The following is a 13,251-nucleotide window of genomic DNA, read 5'->3' on the forward strand; positions in this document are numbered from 1 at the left end:
CAAGCCCTACTACTGACCAAAAAAAAAAAAAGAAAAGAATCCCACAGACCTTCCCACCTGGGCTGGCTTTAAGCTATGATCTTCAGATTTCAGCCTCCTGAATAGCTAGGATTTTTGGGTGTGAGCCAGAAATCTAAGCCCAAGCAGGAATAATTAAATGGTCTTTGTCAAGAAAGTATTTTCTACCTTTGAGATACAGATTGTACCATCAGAAAGACTAGTGAGGTGGACAAGGATGGTAGAACTTAGGTCATCTGGGCTTAGGGATGTACCTAACAAGTGGGAGGTGCTCTTAAGTGACTTGAAGTCCAGAGGATAAATTCATTCTTGGTGAGAAAACCTTGAGCGCAAAAGGACTGGCTCTGAGTTGGTATTTGTTGTTTTTTCCCCATTACAGCCAAATCTATATTGATAATGGCTTTATGATCAGAAATAAAAAATGAGCACATTAAAATAATGCTATAGTCTAGGTATTTCCTATTTGTTGTAATTTGTGTGTGTGTGTGTGCGCGCGCGCGTGCATGCTGGTACTGGGATTGAACTCAGGTTCTTAAGCTCTTACTCAAAGTTTCTTGCTCATGGCTAGTTTGCTACCACTTGACCCACTTGTCCAGTCATTTTGCTAGTACTTGGATATGGACTCTCATGGGCTTTTTGCCTGGGCTGGCTTTGAACTGTGATCCTTCAAATCTCAGTGTACTAAGTAGCTAAGATTAGGTTAGGATTATAAGTGTGAATCACTGGCACCATGCTTATTTAAGTTGGGGTTAAGGCTGTTTGGCTGAGAATGAATTTTGGGGAATGAATTTTGGGGAATTATAGGTAGACTTCCATATTGGATAGTATTTTCCTTTCTAAGAGATTATTTAGTAAATATCTTAATTTTCTTTACAGAAATTGATCTCAGAACTCCAAAAACTATTTCTGAACAAAAATGAGACCTATGTATTAAAATTATGGCCTTTGTTTGTCAAACTTCTTGGAAAGGTAAGTGACATAGTTACTGAATTTTTTGTATTTTTAAGCACACATTAGTTGTACAAAGAGTTTTTTGATCATGTAGACAGAGTATTCAAATCAATTTCACCCCCTCTATCATCCTCCTTTACTCTTCCCCTGTTGTCCAAAACACTTTTAGTAGGTTTCATTGTTGTGTTTTCATACATGATGATAGTCTACTTAACCATATTCCTTGTTGTCTTCGATAATCCCTTTTCACTAGCATCTTCCCCCCTCCCCCCCAAGAGCCTGTTTATCTTTCCCAGGGTCTGACAATTTTATGCTTTAATGTTAGTTGGGTTATCTCCATTATTTTTGCCTTATTTACAAATTGTAGTTACTGAATTGTTTGTCAATCCCATATTAGTCCTGGTGTTGCTTTTATATCATTTGTAGACAAACAGCAGCCAAGAATGTGAGTCACTCAGAAGGGTATGTTCTCAGCTGAGGGTCCAGCAAGGTTATATTCTGCCTTTAGTTTTAGCTTTCATATCTTAAGCAAGTTTGTTTCTTGGTCCCTCTAGTTTCAGGTGGTATTGTGATTGTTCTTGGTCACTTCACTTATTAAAAGTGCATTAAGTATCAGGCTGTGTGTTGTCTAGTTAATGTTCATTTTGTTGTTGTTGTTGTTTTTGGCCAGTTTTTGGCCAGTCTTGGGGCTTGCACTCAGGGCCTGGGCACTGTCCCTGAGCTTCTTTTGCTGAAGGCTATCCACAGTGCCACTTCTGGCCTTTTCTGTTTATGTGGTACTGAGGAATTAAGCCCAGGGCTTTATACTTGCTAGGCAACTACTACCACTAAGCCACATTCCCAGCCTTTGCTGGTGTTCTTAAGCATAAGAAGGATGTGTTTGCCTGTGTAGAATGTGTGCTAATTAATAGATAGAAAATCAACATGTTTTCAATTCCGTGTCTTTAGAGAACCATGAAATAGGATTGTCGATTGAACAGTTGACAAGAGATCAAAGAAATCCAATAGTATATTGTATAGACGTGATGGCTAATGTTTACTAAAAGGTTGAGGTCATTTAATAGAACATGCAGTGAACAATAAAAAAAATCAGGTTTAACTAAGCCAGTTTTGTGGGAGGGTACTCTTCATTTATTTTAACCATTCAGTGGTATTAAATCTAATGGTATTAAATATGTTGTATAAACAGTCCTGTGTATACCCAAAACATTTTCTTCCATCTCCAATAAAAACTACCCTTTTAGTGCCAGGGGTAGGGACCTTCTTTGCCAAGGGCCATTTGGATATTTTATAATTCCATTCACAGGCCATACAGAATAAGTAATAGGCAGATAGATGGCTGCAGGCGCCTATGAGAAGCAACCTATCCCATCACATACCAAATGATGAGGCCCACAGGCCGGACATTTCTTAACCCTTGCTTAACTCATTGACTCACTCTCTCCACCATTAAACATCTGTTGTACTTTCTGTGTGAATTTGCTTATTTCCTTATGTAAGTGGAATCATGACATTGGTCCTTTGTTTATAGCTTATTTTTTAAGTATAATGTCAAAATCCATTTAAGAGCATATATTAAAGCTTCCAGTGATTGTGAGTAATACTGTACTGGATTTTATTGTTCATCAGGATGGATATTTGGACTTTATCGTTTTGCTCTTGTAAATAATGTGACTATAAACATAGGTGTAGAAATGTTTTTGGAGTCCTTGTCTTCAGGTTTTTGGATATAAGCTTAATAGAATTATGGGGACACATGTATGGTAAGTTCTGTGCTTCAATATTTTAGAAGCCACTAAATGATCTATAGCAGCATTACTATTTTATATTTGTACCCATAATGCTCTAAGGTCCTGCCTTCTCAACATTCTTGACCTTTATTTAGTATTAGTCATTTTAATTGATGTGAAGGTCAGTGTCAGTTGTAGTTTGCTTTTCTAGTGTTAATCTTTTCATGTGGTCTGACCATTTTCTTTATTTTATCCAGAGAAATGTTGCAAGTCCTTCATTTCTTTTTTTTTTTTTTTTTCTTTTTTGCCAGTCATTGGGCCTGAACTCGGCCTGGGTGCTGTCCTTCAGCTCTTCAGCTCAAGGCTAGCACTCTACCATTTGAGCCACAGCGCCACTTGTGGATTTTTTCCTTTTTGCTTATGTGGTGCTGGGGAATCGAACCCAGGGCCTCATGAATGCAAGGCAAGCACTCTGCCACTGAGCCACCTTCCCAGCCCCCTTAATATAGTCTTGTAAATCTTTTCACTTATGTGCATTACAGACATTTTCATTTTGTAGGTTATTTATTTTTTTAAATAAGCTAGTACTGGGGTTTGGAACTCAGGGCCAGGTGATCTTCCCTTAGCTTTTTTGCTCAAGGTTTATCTTGAGGCACAATTCACTTCTGCTAGTCAATTTGAAAGAAGTGTCTCAAAAACTCTTTTGCCTGGGCCAGCTTCAAGCTCGGACCCTCAGATCTCAGCCTTTATAGTAAGATTATAGGAATGATCAACCAACTTCCCTGCTTGATATTGTTCTGGTAGGGGAGTGCTGGTACTGGAACTTATACTCAGGGCCTCTTTCTGAGCTTTCTTGCTCATAGTTGTTGCTCTGCCACATTAAGCCACACCTCCAAGCTGGCATTTTTGCCTGGCTAATTGGAAAAGGAATCTCACAGCTGGCTTTGAAGTATGATCCAAGGACTAGGAAAGTGACTCAATGGTGTGCTTGCCTTGCATGCATGAGGCCCTGGGTTCGATTCCTCAGCACCACATAAGCAAATAAAGCTGGAAGTGGTTCTGTGGCTCAATTGGTAGAATACTAGCCTTGAGCTGAAGAGCTGAGGGACAGGGCCCAGGCCCAGAGTTCAGGCCCCCAACCAACAAAAGAATAAATAAATGAAGTATGATCCAGGTCTCAGCCTCCTCAGTAGTTAGGATTACAAGTGAACCATTAAGGCTTGCCTTAAGATGTATTCGTGCTTTATTGATGATGTCCTTTGCACAGTCTTTTTGGGGTTGTAGTTAAGGATCAAACCCAGGGTCGTATACAATGTTACGCATGTGCTCTACCATTAAACTGTTAAACAGTTTGTGAAGTACAATATACTTTCAGTTGTCTTTGTTTTTGATGCTATATTTGTGCAATTGTCCCTAATTGTCAGAGATTTAGGAATTTTTTTTATTATAAAGGTGATGTACAAAGGGGTTACAATTATATAAACTAGGTTAGGAGTTCATTTTGTCTTGGACAATGTCACCCCCTTCCCTTGCTCTTAGTTTTTCCCCTCCTGTTCCCAAGGAATTTTAATATATTAAGTCTTTAGAAGATGGAGTATAGTGGCTCATGTCCATAATCTAGCTACTGAGAGGCTCAGCTCTGGGGATTGTAGCTGGAAGTCAGCCAGCCTGCCTGGGAAGGAAAGTCCTTGAGACTTACTGGAAGTGGAGCTGTGGCTCAAGTGGTAGAGTGCTAGCCTTGAGCAAAAAACAAGCAAGCTCAGGAACACCTCCTAGGCCCTGAGTTCAATTCAAGCCCCAGTACCACACAAAAAAGTTTTACAGTTTTAATTTTCTTTTCTTTTTTTTTTTTTGGGGGGGGGTCCAGTTGTGGGAACTGAACTATGGGTCTGGGCGCTGTCCCTCAGCTCTTCAGCTCAAGGCTAGCGCTCTACCACTTGAGCCACAGCACCACTTCTGGCTTTTTTCTTTTTGCTTATGTGGTGCTGAGGAATCCAACCCAGGGCCTCATGCATGCAAGGCAAGCGCTCTACCACTGAGCCATCTTCCCAGCCTTACAGTTTTAATTTTCATCTTTAAAATATTTTGAATAAAGTTTTGATAATGTGTGAGGTAATGATTTAGCTTCATTCTGTTGTAAGTGGGTATTGTGTGTGTGTGTGTGTGTGTGTGTGTGTGTGTGTGTGTGTGTGTGTGTGTGTGTGTGTGTGTACATGTACGTACTGGTATCAGGGACTTGCATTATTCCTTTATTGTTTTTTTTCGGTCATGGGGCTTGAACTCCGGGCCTGGGCGCTGTCCCTGCATTCTTCAGCTGAAGGCAAGCGCTCTACCTCTTGGCCACAGTGCCACTTCCAGTTTTCTAGTGGTTTATGGGAGATCATAGTCTCAAGGACTTTTCTGCCTGGCCTGGCTTTGAACCTTGTTCCTCAGATCTCAGCCTCCTGAGTAGCTAGGATTCCAGGTGTGAGCCACCAATGCCTGGCTACTTGCATTCTCCCTTAGCTTTTTTTGCTTAAGGGTAATGCTCTATCTCTTGACCCACATTTCCACTTTGAGCTTTTTTGGTTGCTCAATTGGAATTAAGAGTCGAACTTTTCTGACTTGTCTGGCTTAAAACCAAGATCCTCAGGTTCTAGCCTCCTGAGTAACTAGGATATAGTCATGAGCTACCATTTGTTGAAAAGGCTTTTCAATCAATATAGTCCTGGACCCATGTATTTGAACATGTATGCAGGGATTTTTTTTTCCCCTGAATTCTGCTCCCTTGCTGCCTGGTCTGTCATTAATGTTTGTTATTTTTGTCTGAAAAAGGTTGTTGAAATTTTGTGCTTATGTTGGTACTTGAACTTGGCCTGGGCATTGGTTCCTTAGCTTTTTGCAATTATGTCTGGTGCCCTACATACTTGAGTCACTGTCTTTTGGTAGTTAATTGGAGATTACAGTCTTATGGACTCTCCTTCCCAGGCTAGCTTTGAACTCAGGAGCACCTGAGTAAATAGACAGCCACTGTTAACTAGCTAGTTGTTGGAATCTTGCATAGTCTTGCTGTTTTAACATTGTTTAGTCCTGTCTGAATACATGTCATATTTTAATTTTTCTTGGTCTTCAGCTTATTTTAACAATCCCTTATAGTTTTCATTGTATAAATTGTTAACTTCTTTGGTTAGAACTCTGTAATTTGCGGTATAATGATGTTTCAAACAGTGACAGGCCAGACATGGTGCAGTGGTCTCATAAGAGTTCAATAGAGCTAGAAATAGAGCTAGTAGCATTAAAATTGGCTTGGTGTGTGTGTGTGTGTGTGTGTGTGTGTGTGTGTGTGTGTGTGTGTGTGTGTGTGTGTGTGTGTGTTTATTTCTTTGGTGCTGGTCTTGAACTAAGGGCTTGTTTGCTACCTCTAGCTTTTTTTCCTCAAGGCTAGAAATCAACCACTCAAACCACAACTCCACTTCCCACTTTGAGTGGTTGATTGGAGACAGTCTCATTAACTTTCCTTCTTGGTCTGTCTTTGAATATCAATCCTCAAAACCTCAGTCTTTTGAGTTGCTAGGATTATAGGTGTGAGCTGCTAGTGCCTGGCTTCCCCCCCTCTCCCCCCATATACACACACTGGTACTTGGCCTTGAGCTCAGGGCTTTGTGCTCTTGCTTATCTTTTTTCTGTTCTACCACCACTTGAGCCACACTTGCATTTCTGGCTTTTTTTTGCTTGTTATTGGAGATAAAGAGTCTCAATGCACTTTTGGTTTTAACTGCTTTCTTCAGAACTCTTGATTTATTTACTTACTTATGCTACTGAATTTAAATCCAGGACCTCACTCATGCTTGATGCGTGTAGCATCTTGAAATTGCATTACTCAAGTATTGGTGGTGATCTTGTTAGCAAACTGGGCTTCCAGTCATATAAAAGCATAGCAATACAATTTTATATATACATAATGCTTGATAATAAGCAACATTAACTGCTTAATGTATATGGTGTTTTACAGTGTACTCTAAATATAAAAACACTTACTGTAAAGTAGTATACTGTGTTAAGTCAGGTTAATTCATCTCATTTTTATCATGTGTATTAGTTGCTTCATCTTCTCTTGTGATTGACTTAATCTTGTGTTTTGTTCACCTTGGCCCTAGGGGCAATAAGCTATACCATATATACACCATGTAGACTAGGTGTATGGAAGGCTATTCCATCTAAGTTTGTGTAAGTACACTCTTGACTTTGCATGACAACAAATTTCCTATCATTAAGTGATCCACATATTTATTTTTTAGGTGCTAGGTAAATTAAATTGCTTTGCTAATTTGCTACTCAGATTGTTCATTCTTGAGTTTTGCATAAGAGTGATTTGACTTTGTAGTTACTAAATTTATTAGCTCTAGCAAATTTCTTAAGGAGTCTGATATTCTAAGCCTTTTTGTTGTCATTTTAGACTATATATAATTAGCCAAACATGGTGGTGAACATTTGTAATCTCAGCACTGGGGAAGCAAAGCAGGTGAATTGCCAGTTTGAGGCCAGCCTAGATTGTATAGTAAAACTCTGTCTTGAAAATAAAAAAATAAGAAACATTTACATGTGCTTTATTGATTTGTAGGACTATTTATGTATTGTTTTCTTGCCATATATTTATAGTTTTTTTTGTTAGATACTATTTCCGTTTTAGTCATATACAGTGTTTGGAAGTAAAGTTACTTGACATCTCATTTTAATACTGTTAGCAGATATCATTTATATTTGTCTTTCATGAAACGTCTTTCAGCTGATTTTCATGCCTGTTTGAGTTGCTTGAAAGGATTTGTTAATTTCAGAATTTAGCATTTCTTTTTCTTAGTCTTTTTTTGCATGTTTTTTCATATAGATACAGGTTGAATATCCTATCTGAAAATCTTCTAGAGTACAAAGCGTTATTTATTTATTTACTTACTTACTTATTGGCAGTACCAGTTTGAACTCTGGTACTGCTTGGCTGTTACTGTCAACTCATTTGACCTAAAATTTCCATCCTCTGGATCTCAGTCTCCTGAGTAGCTACTACAGACAGGTATGACCTTCCAATGCCAGGCTCAAGATCTAAATTTGTTCTCCCCCTTGACTGAAAAATTCTATGCCTGGCTTTGTGTTGAGTGTCAGTCAAGATATAAGTAACAGTGAAAATACTCTATAAAATTCTCTTTACAAAGTGAAAATGTACATTCAATCTGTATCTATTTCTTTGGTCTTAAATGGATAAAACATGGAATTTATCTTACCTTCCATATTTTTTCTGCATTGTACACTATGCTTTATTAAGCCTTTTTAAAAAAATGTTTTATTACCGTGGCTTTCAATATGTGTGTACACCTCAATATTTTCTTAGTGGAGTGTGGTAGTTCACATCTATTGTTCTAGTTACTTGAGAGACAGAAATTGGGTAATGGCAGTTCAAAGTCAACAGAGGCAAAAACTCTTCTTTACATTCTATCTTGACCAGTGATTGGTTGAGGTGACACATGGCTGTTAATCCCTGTTATGCAGGGAAGCCACATTTAGCCTCTGGTATAAAGTGAGTGAGACTGTTCCTTTAAAATAGCCCAAGTAACTAGCTGGTAGATTGGTCCTAGTGGTAGAGTACCTGCCTAGCAAGTGTGAGACCCTGAGTTCAAGCCTAGGTATAAAGTAAGACCTTTTTTAGACTGGTTCAAATGGTAGAATGTCTCTCTACATAGAAAATATGGGGTCCTGAGTTCAAATCCCAGTACCACTAAGGAATTTTGTTTTGAGACAGTCTCCAATTCAAGATCCTCCTGCCTTGGCCTCCAAAGTGCTGATTTACAGGTATACATTAACACATCTGGCCATAAGATTTTCTTAATTCAAATTTCTAGGAATGTGTATCTTTCGTAACAAGCTTATGTTTTGTGGGAAATACATCTGTTGTCTCTTTTGTGAGATTATGAATTCCTAAGAGCATATATTAAGTGAATAGATAAAAAAAAATAGGCACTATCTTCATTAATTTGTTTCAAGCAGAAAAATAATTTAATTTTTTTTCTCATTATTTAGACCCTGCATCGAAGTGGGAGTTTCATCAATTCTTTGTTACAGCTGGAAGAACTGGGATTTCGTAGTGGAACACCCATGGTGAAAAAAATTGCTTTTATTGCTTGGAAGAGCTTAATAGATAATTTTGCTTTAAATCCAGGCATGTAAATTTTTTGTTTATTTTGCTATTAGGCAAGGTTAAACATCGAAACTTTCCTGATTCTTTGGAGTTTATACTGAAACTTTAATAATATCTGTAGTAAAGATAGAATTTTATTTGTACCTGGGTCTTGAACTTAGGGCATGGGCACTGTTTGAGCTCTTGCTCAAGGAAGCATTCTACCACTTTGAGCCACAATGCTACTTCCAGTTTTCTGGTGTTTAATTGGAGATGAGAGTCTCACAAACTTTTATTCCTGGGCTGGTTTTGAACTGCGATCTTTAGATCTCAGCCTCCTGAATAGCTAGGATTATTATTATAGGCCTGAGCCACCAGTACCTGTAATGATAGATTTTTTTAAAGAGACATTGGAAATTACGAGTGTGTGTGTGTGTGTGTTTTTTCTGAGCCCTTCCCTAGCAAAGGTGAGGCCATATTTAATCTCTGCTATAATTCTACACCCCCCAAAAGTTTTTATTTTAAAATGGAAAAATACCATGTGTTCTAGCACTGAGTTGAACACTTATACATATTTTATACAATAGATCTGAGGTGTACTGTAACTATTTTAGGAAAGCTAAGTATACCAGAGGACAAAGCCAGCAGAAGATGTGAGAAACAATGATCTTATCTTTAATCACCACTGTATAATATTAATGTTGAATTTATCCATTTTCCCTTACCAAAGATTGTTAATAGTGATATTCCCTACTTTACTATAATTTTTAATTATATAGTAGTTATTGTTTTACTAAGAATATTAGTAAAGAAGGTATGTTGTGGGATACACGTGCGTTTTTAGATAATGATTTTTTCGGACATCATGTTTCTAACTTCGACTCTTGAACTAACTGTAGTCTAGCCTGGCCTCAAATTCCCTGGTGCTGAGATTACAGGTGTGAGCCACCATGCCCAGCTAATTGGAAATAAAATACTGCTTACTTAAAAACAGAATGGTTAGCATAGCTAGTAGTATGGAGTAATACTTGACAGTTAAATCTGTTAGAATTATATATAATTGTAGGAATGTGAAATAATGAAAAGATAAAATCTTTAAGTCAAGTCTAGAGCTAAAGTTCATGACTGGAAATCAGTGGATACAGGAAGCCATTGAGCAATCAGATACTTGTCCTTTTTTTTGGTCGGTCGTGGGGCTTGAACTGTGGACTTGGGGGCTCTCCCTCAGCTCAAGGCAAATGCTCTACCGCTTGAGCCACAGCACCACTTCCGGTTTTCTAGTGGTTTATTGGAGATAAGAATCTCACTGACTTTCCTGCCCGGGCTGGCTTTGAACGTGATTCTCAGATCTCAGCCTCCTGTTTAGCAAGGATTATAGGCGTGAGCCACCGTCACTCGGCTACTTGTCCTATTTTATCTTTGATATGCTTCCAGTGCAGACTACGGCAAGTAGGACAAAAGGAAGAACAAAAATAACTAAAGGAGTCTTTTAAGAATCACATTCCAAGCATGGGGACAGTCAGACTTCAGAGGAGAGAGAATTCCCAGTTTAAGGTCAGCTTAGGCTGTAAGAGACTCATAGCAATCACTTAAGAATTAGACAGTTCGAGCATGGTGACACATGCAGGTAATCTAGGCAGTCGTACAACAGAAGCAAAAAGATTCCTAGTTAAAGGCCAGCCTGGGCTATAAGATTTCAAAACAATGACTTATACATTTATACACTTCACCTGATTTTTATCAGGTAGGATGTCTAAATGGCAGATTAGAAAGAGACAAAGATTTGGGGGCTGGGAAGAGGTGGCTCAGTGGTAGAGCGCTTGCCTTGCATGCCTGAGGCCCTGGGTTCAATTCCTCAGCACCACATAAGCAGAAAAAGCTGGAAGTGGTGCTGTGGCTCAAGTGGTAGAGCGCTAGCCTTGAGCTGAAGAGCTGAGGGACAGCGGCCAGGCCGGGTTCAGGCCCCACGACCGGACCCCCCCCCAAAAAAAAAGAGAGACAAAGATTTGATCTATCTGAGCTGAGTAAAATCAGAATTTGTAATTAAAGGAGACTTTGCATGGCATGCTGTTATGTATGTGGTTGTGGGGCTTGAACTCTGGGCCTGGGCCCTGTCCCTAAGCTCTTCAGCTCAAGGCAAGCACTGTACCACTTGAGCCACAGCATCACTTCTGGTTTTTTGGTGGTTAATTGGAGATAAGAGTCTCATGGACTTTCCTGCCTGGGCCTCCTGAGTAGCTAGGATTATAGGCGTGAGACAACCATTGCCTGGATCCATTTTTTTTAATTAAAAAAATTTTTTTTATTGGTCATGGGGCTTTAAATCTACTCCTGTCCTGTACTGTCCTGAGCTCTTCAGCTCAAGGCGAGCACTGTACCACTTGAACCACAGCACCAGTTTTGGTTTTCTGGTGGTCATTTGGAGATAAGAGTCTCATGGACCTTCCTGCTCAGCTGGTTTTGAACTGTGATCCTCAGATCTCAGCCTTCTGAGGTAGCTAGGATTACAGGTGTGAGCCATGGGCACCCGGCTCATTATGCCATTTGTAACAGCAAGGAGTAGTATAGACATTGCAATATGTCATCTGATTGGAAAAGCATCCCACCAGCTTGATTTTTAAAGATTAATCATCTAATCGGTATTACCAGTTCCTATTAAGGGTTTTGGTCCAACTGTCAAAATGAAAAGTTTGAGTAGAACAAGAACAATCTTAGGATTTTTTTTTTAAACATATTTTCTTAATGTGCCAAAAAAGACTTTAAGCAGCTCATTTAAGAAATGTAAACATTAACTTAGACTTTTTATGTGTTTGCTTATTTTAAGATATACTGTGTAGTGCAAAAAGACTCAAGTTATTGATGCAGCCTTTGAGTTCCATCCATGTGAAAACAGAAGCTCTGGCATTAACAAAACTAGAAGTCTGGTGGTACTTAATGAAGAGACTTGGATCATATCTTCCTGCTAATTTTGAACAGGTAACATAAATGTTCATTGTTTCTTTAATTCTTAAGTTCTTAATAGTAGTCTTTTTTTTTTTTTTTGGTTACATTTGCTATGTGTTAGTTGACCACAGTCTCCAGGAAAGCCAAAAGTTTTTGTTTTTTTTTAAGTGCCAATCCTAGAGCTTAGATGCTGTTTCCAAGCTTTTTTTGCTCAAGGCTAGTGTTCAAATTATCACTAGTCACAGATCCACTTCTGGCTTTTGGGTGGTTAATTGGAGATAAGAGTCTCAGAGACTTTCCTGCTTGAGCTGGCTTTCAACCTCAATCCTTACTTGGCCTCTTGAGTACCTAGCATTGCTGGTGTGCACCACCAGTGCCTAGCTAAGACCTTTCTTTTTTTTTTTTAAACTCAGAAGTTGGATTTTGCTGTGGAGAATATTCTCTAATGATCTGAAGTAGAGCCCAGGTTTTTTTGTTTGTTAGTTTTGTCATTTATGGGTCTTGAACTCTGGGCCTGGGCACTATCCCTCAGCTCTACAGCTCAGGAAAGAACCCTACCACTTGAGCCATAGCGCCACTTCGTGTTTTCTGGTGGTTAGGAGATAAAGAGTTTCAAGGACTTTCTTGCCTGGCCTGGCTTTAAACTGCAGTCTTCAGATCTCAGCCTCCTGACTTAGCTGGGATGACAGGCGTGAGCCACCAGTACCTGGTTGAGTCCACTGTTTTGGAAAAGGAGATTTACATTTTATCTGCTTCGAAGAAGCTTCGTAAAACAAGATAATTGAAAATAAACATAGATGTATAATTGAAATCATAACAAATTGTCCAAGTTCTTACATTACAAGAGTTTTTTTTTTTTTTTTTGCCAGTCGTGGGCCTGAACTCTGGGCTTAGGCACTGTCCCTCAGCTCTTCAGCTCAAGGCTAGCGTTCTACCACTTGAACCACAGTGCCACTTTTGGCTTTTTTTGCTTGTGTGGTGCTGAGGAATAGAACCCAGGGCCTCATGCATACAAGACAAGCACTTTACCACTGAGCTGCCTTCCCAGCCCATTACAAGAGTTTAATAGGCCGATTTTCTGGTTGTCCAGCATTTTTATTGTAATTAATTAGTATCAAGATGTGATTGATAATGGGTTAATTTTGTAAATAGTGGGCTGCAGCATTGATCCAGCAATAGAGGACCTGTCTGCCTGTCTTGACCATGGTAAGGCACTGAAGTGAATGCAGTACTACTGAAAAAAAGTGTAAATTGAGTTTTTTGGGTTCTTTTTTTGAACCTGCCTGGGGTTTGAACTATGGGTCTGGGTGCTGTCCCTGAGTTTCTTTCACTCAAGCCACAGCTCTGCTTCCAGTTTTCTGGTGGTTAATTGGACATACGAGTCTCATGGCTTTTCTGCCCTTGTTGGCTTCAAATTGCAAGTCTTAGATGCCAGACTCCTGAGTAGTTAGGATTATAGGCATA

General features: G+C 39.2%; 1 protein-coding gene across 3 annotated transcripts in view; it reads left to right on the plus strand.

Annotated features, from left to right (window-relative positions):
• Window positions 1-13,251, plus strand: part of Rif1 (replication timing regulatory factor 1) — a 73,838-nt gene that overhangs the window by 14,882 nt on the left and 45,705 nt on the right. For all 3 annotated transcript variants that reach the window (XM_042683386.1, XM_042683388.1, XM_042683387.1), the window contains exons 8-10: window positions 895-987; window positions 8,748-8,886; window positions 11,669-11,820. In XM_042683386.1, coding sequence (XP_042539320.1) covers window positions 895-987; window positions 8,748-8,886; window positions 11,669-11,820 — 384 coding nt within the window. The remainder of the gene's footprint in view (window positions 1-894; window positions 988-8,747; window positions 8,887-11,668; window positions 11,821-13,251) is intronic.

Source organism: Dipodomys spectabilis, unplaced genomic scaffold, assembly GCF_019054845.1.
Source record: "Dipodomys spectabilis isolate Male_0828 unplaced genomic scaffold, ASM1905484v1 ptg000081l, whole genome shotgun sequence".
Lineage (NCBI taxonomy): Eukaryota > Metazoa > Chordata > Mammalia > Rodentia > Heteromyidae > Dipodomys > Dipodomys spectabilis.